This window comes from Microtus ochrogaster, linkage group LG3 (assembly GCF_000317375.1).
Source record: "Microtus ochrogaster isolate Prairie Vole_2 linkage group LG3, MicOch1.0, whole genome shotgun sequence".
Taxonomy (NCBI): Eukaryota; Metazoa; Chordata; class Mammalia; order Rodentia; family Cricetidae; genus Microtus; species Microtus ochrogaster.
This window is the reverse complement of record NC_022029.1, coordinates 28,516,582-28,524,580: the sequence shown is the minus strand read 5'-3', so window position 1 is coordinate 28,524,580 and position 7,999 is coordinate 28,516,582. Positions and strand designations below refer to the sequence as shown.

The window sequence follows — 7,999 nt, the reverse complement described above, 5'->3', positions numbered from 1 at the left end:
TCTGTGAGTTCGAGACCAGCCTGGTCTACAAGAGCTAGTTCCAGGACAGGCTCCAAAACCACAGAGAAACCCTGTCTCGAAAAAACAAAACAAAACAAAAAAAACACGAAACTAGGCCGGGCAGTGGTAGCATACACCTTTGATCTCAGCACTTAGAAGGTAGAAAAAGGTGGATCTCTGAGTTCGAGGCCAGCCTGGACTAGAGTTAGTTCCAGAACAACTAAGACTGTTATTGAGAAACCCTGTCTTGAAAAACCAAAACAAAAACACCACCAAGCATTAAGAGAAGGGTAGGCAGCACTGGTACTCTTTTTTTTTTTGTTTTTTTTTTTTGAGACAGGGTTTCTCTGTAGCTTTGGAGCCTGTCCTGGAACTAGCTCTTGTAGACCAGGCTGGTCTCCAACTCATAGAGATCTGCCGCCTCTGCCACCCGAGTGCTGGGATTAAAGGCGTGCGCCACCACCGCCCAGCCTTGGTACTCCATCATGACTGACAAGCTAACCTAATGGTCAGCAATGTAGCCAAACCCATTCTAACTGTGATTGTTCTGCCTATCTAAAGCAGTTGTGCTGCACAGCAGACCTCTGGACCCAGAGCATCCTAACTGCAGGGAACTGATTTCATGGTCCCTTCAGGTAACAAACTTAAAGGACATCCAAATGTCCTATAAAATGGTCTTGGTGTTTGTACAGGATCTATGCATATCCTCCCTGCATTTTAAGCCTAACATAACAAAGGCTGTGCTAGCCGGGCGGTGGTGGCGCACGCCTTTAATCCCAGCACTCGGGAGGCAGAGGCAGGCGGATCTCGGTGAGTTCGAGACCAGCTTGGTCTACAAGAGCTAGTTCCAGGATAGGCTCCAAAACCACAGAGAAACCCTGTCTCGAAAAACGAAAAAAAAAAAAACAAAAACCAAAAACCAAAAACCAAAGGCTGTGCTATCAGCTATGGTAAGGTATTGGCTGGGGAACATTAAGGAATTGCAGTGTGTTCAGTATAGTTGCAATTCCTCTATCAAATGTTTTCAATCCTCCGTTAGTTCAATCTGTGACTGTGGAACTCAAAGATGAAGGCAAACTGTATTTACAATCAGACATTTTATGAAAGAAACAACAGCAACAACAAAACCTTGCCTTTAGACTCAGCTTCATCATCAAGGAAAAACCAAACCAGTACCAAAACCCAGGTTAGTCCCCTAGGCCACTGAGTTCTGAATGGCCCTTGGCCTCACCTTACAGAAACCCAGTTTCAATTCAGAATTTCAGCTACTATATACAGCCAATCCAGTCACCAAATTTCTTCCCCCCACCCCACCTCGAAATAAGGCGAAGATGGGTGTGGAGATATATACTGTTAATTCCTGGGAGGCAGAGGCACGTGGGTCTTTGAGTTCCAGGTCAGATGGCGGCTACCCCGTGAGAACCTGTCTGAAACGAGAGAACGAGAACGAGAGAGAACCAACAAGGAGAATAAAAGCCTGCTTCTCAACTCAGCCTCCTCCACATGGGCGGAGGAACAGTTACATTTCAACTTGCATTTTAATACAACTGGGAGTGATGGATACAGTAAGACGACAAGCTCACTGAGGACCTGCTAGTAACGCAAGCACTCCTGGGACAACATCAATAGTCGGTCACTCCAGAAGCCAGTCTGAATCAAAACAAGACTTACCCTTCGGTTATGGTTATGGTCCACAGAGTGCAGATGCCGCTGGAGGAGCTGGTGCTGTGCAGGAATCAGCATGTCACAGGCCATGCAGTGTGCGGCTTCAATCTTCTTGAAGAAATGCTCCTGGCCAATCCCTGGAAAGGAACCCATATAAAAACAGTTCTTTTCCTCCTTCCCAGCAAGGTCCACACTGTCCCCGTGCCACCCTCTAAGGTCATCATGAGGACACAAGGTGAGAGGTTGGAACCCACTCTAACTATCCCTGCAGGAGACCTGCCCCACTGTGAGGTGCTATGCCCACACCTCATCCTTACAGCTCTGTCGACACGACATCGGGTTGTTTCACATCGCTCTGATGAGAGGCTATGCAGCTTTGTTCTCGTTTCACTGCACCCAGGGCTTCTTTCCACCCCGTGCTTTCCCCACAGGACTCGGCTTCACATTCTTGGTAGCCCTAGGCTGGCATTGCACTGTATTTTTTTAATTTTTTAAAACTTGCATTTTGCTCGCACATATGTCTGTTCACCACATGTGTGCTTGGTTCCCAAGGAGGCCAGGAGAACCGGAGTTACAGACAGCTGTAAATTGCCATGTTGGTCCTGGGTATCAAATCCAGGACCTCTAGGAGATCAGCCAGTGCTATGAATGCCAAGGCATTTCTTCAACTCCTGGACTGTTTTTTTTTTTTTTTTTTTTTTTAATTTTTTGAGATAGGGTTTCTCTGTAGTTTTTGGTGCCCGTCCTGGAACTAGCTCTTGTAGACCAGGCTGGCCTTGAACTCACGGAGATCCTCCTGCCTCTGCCTCCTGAGTGCTGGGATTAAATGCGTGCGCCCGGCTTGGACTGGTTTTTTATGGTGTAGGGATTAAATAATTCCAGGCCTCATGCATGCTAGTTAAGTACTGCAACACAGAAGAGTTGTTCAAGCCTCTGCACCGTCTATTTTTCTTCCTCTTCATATATTTACGTGTACAGGCATTCTGTCTATATGCTTGTCTATGTATAGAAGCCAAAAGAGGACACTGGATCTCAGACAGTTGTGAATCAACTGGACTGGAATCAAACCCGAATCCTCTAAAAAAAAGCATCCAGAATAACCTGGACAAGCCGGGCGATGGTGGCGCACGCCTTTAATCCCAGCACTCGAGAGGCAGAGGCAGGCGGATCTCTGTGAGTTCGAGACCAGCCTGGTCTACAGAGCGAGTTCCAGGACAGGCTCCAAAGCCACAGAGAAACCCTGTCTCGAAAAACCCAAAAAACAAAACAAAACAGAATAACCTGGACACTGGGATCACAACTGACCTTTAAATGGATCTGGTTTGGGTTTAGGGCTTTCCTTCTCCAACAATTCCTGGCGCCGTTTCTCAATTTTCTTATTCCTGTTTATGATGTACTCCTGGAAGGATGGAAAGATGCCACCAAATGAAATGAGAACACACTATCTGGACATTTTTCGACTACTCAAAAGGGTGAGAAGATCCTAGTGTGGCAGCTCCAAAATCAAAACTCGCCGTGGTTAGAACTATCATCACTCTGTGACACAGGAACACATACAATAGTTTCCATTTGGGGAAAGAAACTGGATTATGTTTAGGCCTCTCATTCCCTGTAATCCTCTGCAGGTTTTAATGCTGGCAGGGCTTTCCATGAAGACTTTACCTGGAGGAATTCCACTGTCTTGTCGGGCAATTTGGTACTTATAAACCGCAACGTCTCTTTATGAAATTTGCTTTGCAGATGCTTTTGGATTTCTTCATCTTCAAAGCTACGAAACTTGCATACAGAACAGGCAAACTGAATCCTAGAAGGCAACACAGAAAGGAATCACTAGTTCTTCTCTGAGCACAGAGATGCACCCAGGAAACAGGGTTCTTCTGGTCCTTAAGGGCGTTCAGAGAGCGCCTCCCAGTCTCTCTCTTAGGTGTTGAGCAATGAACCCAGCAAGGAAACAGACATTACTGTAGGTCCCTGTCTGAAGAGTGTACAGCCTCTCAAATATTTTCTGAAAACTATTCCATCAGTAGCATACCAGCTGTTCCGGGCCAAAAAGAACTCTCTAAAATGATAAAAGAAATGGAAACATTCACAGGTCCTTTAGGTAGGGCTGATGATAAACTACTAAAAGTTGTGGTGACTCTCTGATATCCCCCTCCCCAGCCCCCTCTGTGTAGCCTTGACTGTCCTTGCCTGCCTCTGGCTCCCAAGTGCTGGGATTAAAGATGTACACCACCATGCCTAGATTTCTCTAACAATCTTAAATTTCTTTGAAATCCTTGGTCATTAGTGCTGAGATTGAAGATTAAAAACAGAACAAAACAAAAAAATATAAGATGTGAGGACACAGATGTAATTCAGTTATTATAGCATTTACTTGGCATGCAATGGGTATTATCCCCAACAAAAATGTCACCTCTCCCTCTGGCATGAAGACACCCAGACCTCATCATTTCTGAATCAAGGGGTGTATACATCTGCCCGCTTATGTGTGTGGGTGCACAAACAACAGGAGGCTAGACGTCCTGCTCCATCGCTCTACACCTCATTCCTTTCAGACAGGGTCTCTCACTGAACCTGGAGCTGGGCTTTCAGCCAGCAAACCCCTGTGATCCTTCTGTCTCACCCCCACCCCCTAGTGTTGAGCTACAGATGTACATGGCTTTGATGGGCTTTTCTTGTAGGTGCTGGGGATTTGAATTTAGGTCCTTATGCTTACATAGCAAGTGTGCCTACCTAGAGAACCATCACCCCAGACCAAATGACTTTTTAAAAATTTCATTTATTGGGGAGTGGAGCATGTGTTTGTGCAGAGTTCAGAGGACAATCTGTGAGAGCTGACTTTCTCCTACCAGGCGGATCCCAGGAATCAGGCAACTGGTGTGAAACAACTGTCTTTACCCATTGTACCAATCCAAATCAAAGGTTTTGGTGAACTTCTAGGAAAAGATGATTTTGTGTTTTGTCGATTCCCCGTTTCTACTGTTAGGACCTCTTTTGCTAAGCATTTCTCTGCACAGGAAAATTGTGGTAGTACCTGAGCCTTAAGACCAAGGATAGTAGTTTGGAGAAATTGCTCAATGAGTAAAGGCACTTGACACCAAGCTTAAAAGGCTCACATGGATCTGCAGGAAACCACAGGATGGAAAGAGAACCAACCCGTACAAACTGTTCTTTGACCTTCATAAGCATGCTGTGCCAGATGAATACACACACACAAACACACACATCTCTGCATAAACACATGCCCTACCCTGCAATCAATAATAAATTTAAGAAATCATTTGGTCTGGGGAGATGGTTCTGTAGGTAAGAGTACCTGTTATGTAAGAAGCAACAAACACTAATGTAGCGACTCTGATTTCCAGCCAGTAGCTGCTTAATCAAATGAATCATGACAGACAGACCCATGGTGTATTATTACAACAGCACTCTATGGGTCTGGCATTTTACCATTCTTCTATTTTGCCATTCTTCTATTCTGAGACAAAATTGGCCAGCAAAATCTGATACACAAATATTCTCACTCTGTTGAATTCCAGAGATTGCCTAGATTTGGATAGAGAACCAAGACATACTCCTCCTGCCACTTCTGTCAAATGAAGGTCACTTTCTGGGAGGCTGAATGCCAAGTCAGCAGACAGGATTGGGCTCCCTTCGGCCTGCTGATGGGCACATTTGACCTCCACAGTCCTAGCATAAAGGCCCTAATCCCAACAATGAGGAAAGATGGCGGATTCTTGGAGCAAATCCAGAAGGCTAACTACATGCACCTTTCACAGACTTCTCTAAGTCGTACCTCCCAATAACCTGGCTAAGAGCTCCTGACAGCTGGAGTTACATCAAACCAAACTCCTATACATTACAGAGGGAGAACAGGTAAGCTTGGGGAGGTAGACAGTGCCCAGACTCTTTACCTAGCCTGTCAATCTGCCTCACTGGCCTGTCAGCTGTTACCTGTCAGCTGCTCGGTCCCGCATCCTGTCTCTCCTCCTTTGCTTCTCCCGTCTTTTCTTCACATCCTCGTCTTCATCCTCCTTTTCTCCTGTAACAGAAAAGTCCCCTCGAGACACTGAGGAGCCTACAGGCAAGGTCGGCTCCAGGGCCAAGTTGGATGCTGCAGTTTGGCAGCCACACCTTGTGCCCATCTTCCATTTCTTTATTGTGGCAGAGCCAGGATCCCATGGCACTGAGGAGCTGTTAGAGGCTCCTGTGTACCAGGACCTTTGATGAGAACCCAGAGGAGTTGCCTCACTTCTCCCATGGCCTGATGGGCAGAGGCCCATCCCACTCATGGCCACCTAGTCTGTTCTGTCCCAGACTACTGGTCCAATATAGCACTCTGTTGTTGGGTCTTCTCCCATGTCACTCAAAGAGCAGCAAATAACCCCACAGAGGCAGAAGTTGAAGGCCTCAGAAAATAAAGCAAGCTGCACTGCCGCCCTCCATCCCACCTCTAGGTGGGCTGTGGTGACCGTCCAGTTGGCCTCACCTGAACTAAGGACTCAGCAGGTCTGACAGTCCTTGCTGGCCCGATCTCTATCTTCCACTCAGAAAACCAACAACCTTGGACTTTCCCAAGGCTGAGTGGGAAGCAATCCTAAAAGCAAAAATGGGAAGAGACCAATTGGTCCTCCCATCCATTCCCTGGGCTGACATAGCTCCCAGGAGAGCCCTGTGGCCAGTATCTCAGCATGAGACCACACCAGATCCCCAGGCTCAGGGTCAGGGCTGGATGCTGAAAAAAGGTTGTATAAGCATCTGAACTGTAACCCCTACCCCTGATGCCAGTCCCGAGACTGTCCCACGAAGATGGCGACCGGCGTGCGCTGCTCAGAAGCCTCTCAAAAGGACGTGTGGGACTTTTGGCAAGAGGTCACTGCCTGAAACTATGACTGCTGTTTAATAGCATAGTCATCCCGGTTGGGCAGCAGGACCTGTGCGCAACAAACATGTCACCTTTGCTTTAGCATTTACCCGGCTGCATGATCTGCTGAAAGCTGGGGAGGAATCCCGTGCTGTGGGCAAAACTTTAATGTGCGGGGTGGGGACATCTGAGGAATAGTTAACCCAAGAACCTTAAAGGAGCCAAGGGCCTGCACATCATAAGGGGTGAAGGCCAGCCTATGATCATGGAGGGAAATCAGCTAGGACAGGCCCATAAGAACATGGAGAAAGACCAAGTGGCTGCAGAGTGAATCTAAGGCCTTGCAAAGCAGGCGGCTTCTCCGAGTCACCCTAGCGGTATAACCTCGTTGGGCTCTTGGGTTTCTTGCCCTAGAACTGACAAGACCTGTTCTTGCTTTTGATATCTGGGCCTGAGAGCACCTTACAGGTCACCCTAGCAACCTCAAGACCAACCATAGCAGGTATTTGTTCTCTGTCCACACAATCAAAGCTGCCAGTATTTCTGGCAAAGGCCAAGGCATACACTGAGGTTGATGATTGAGAACAAAAACAAGCAAAACAAAACAAAACAGAAAAACCCCCAAAACCCAAAAAACTAGATGGCAGGAACAGCAAAAATGGGCCAGAATATGGGAAGAGGGAATAAAAAAAAGGGGCCTCTTTCTCCTCAGATTTTGGAAATACACTTTCCTACCATGGGTATCTGGTGATACCCAGAGATGGGCTCCCCAGTTCCTATAACCTATATCTATATCCACTGAGGCAAATGAATTCTTTCAAGCAAATCCTGGCCCAAAGACTGGAGCAAAGCTTTGGGGGTGGTTCCCACAGTGTAGACCCACTGCACAGCTGCAACTCCTCTACCATGCCATGGAGCTCGGCAGTGAGTGCGGGTCAGACAGGAAGGCTGCAAAGGATACTGGGTGATGCCTACCTTTTTGTTTCCTGGAGTCACAGAATTCATCCTCCTAAAAAAGGTAAACACAATGTCAGGCAGTGAGGTGGAAATTCCAAAATTCTCTATAAGCAGCCTAGGCCCTAATACCTAATGTGTGGTCTCACCAGACCTTGGCCTGCTATGGTGCTGGGAAATGAGGCACTATAAGGGAAACCTCAGAGCCATAGAGCAGAGCCCAAGTGCCCTGTTATGATTCACTGCCACTAGAAGACTACAAAGGGGGCTTGGAGAGTTGGCTCAGTGGTCAATAGCATTTGTTGTTCTTGGAGAAGACCTGGGTTCAATCCCTGGAAGCCACATGGTGGCTCATGAACATCTGGACATCTAGTTACAAGGCATCTAACACCTCTGACCACAGGATGCATCAGGCATGCACGCAAAACACTTTTATACACGTGAAATAAACTATTGAAGAAAAAAAAAAAGACTACAAAAAAGACTACCAAGTCACTAACTTGGTTCTCTCCAAAG

General features: G+C 46.9%; 1 protein-coding gene across 1 annotated transcript in view; it reads right to left on the bottom strand.

Annotated features, from left to right (window-relative positions):
• Window positions 1-7,999, bottom strand: part of Akap8 (A-kinase anchoring protein 8) — a 17,566-nt gene that overhangs the window by 2,926 nt on the left and 6,641 nt on the right. Inside the window, exons 8-12 of the mRNA XM_005360703.2 lie at window positions 7,505-7,538; window positions 5,620-5,707; window positions 3,328-3,469; window positions 2,971-3,064; window positions 1,672-1,802 (exon numbers count right to left, since the gene is read on the bottom strand). Coding sequence (XP_005360760.1) covers window positions 1,672-1,802; window positions 2,971-3,064; window positions 3,328-3,469; window positions 5,620-5,707; window positions 7,505-7,538 — 489 coding nt within the window. The remainder of the gene's footprint in view (window positions 1-1,671; window positions 1,803-2,970; window positions 3,065-3,327; window positions 3,470-5,619; window positions 5,708-7,504; window positions 7,539-7,999) is intronic.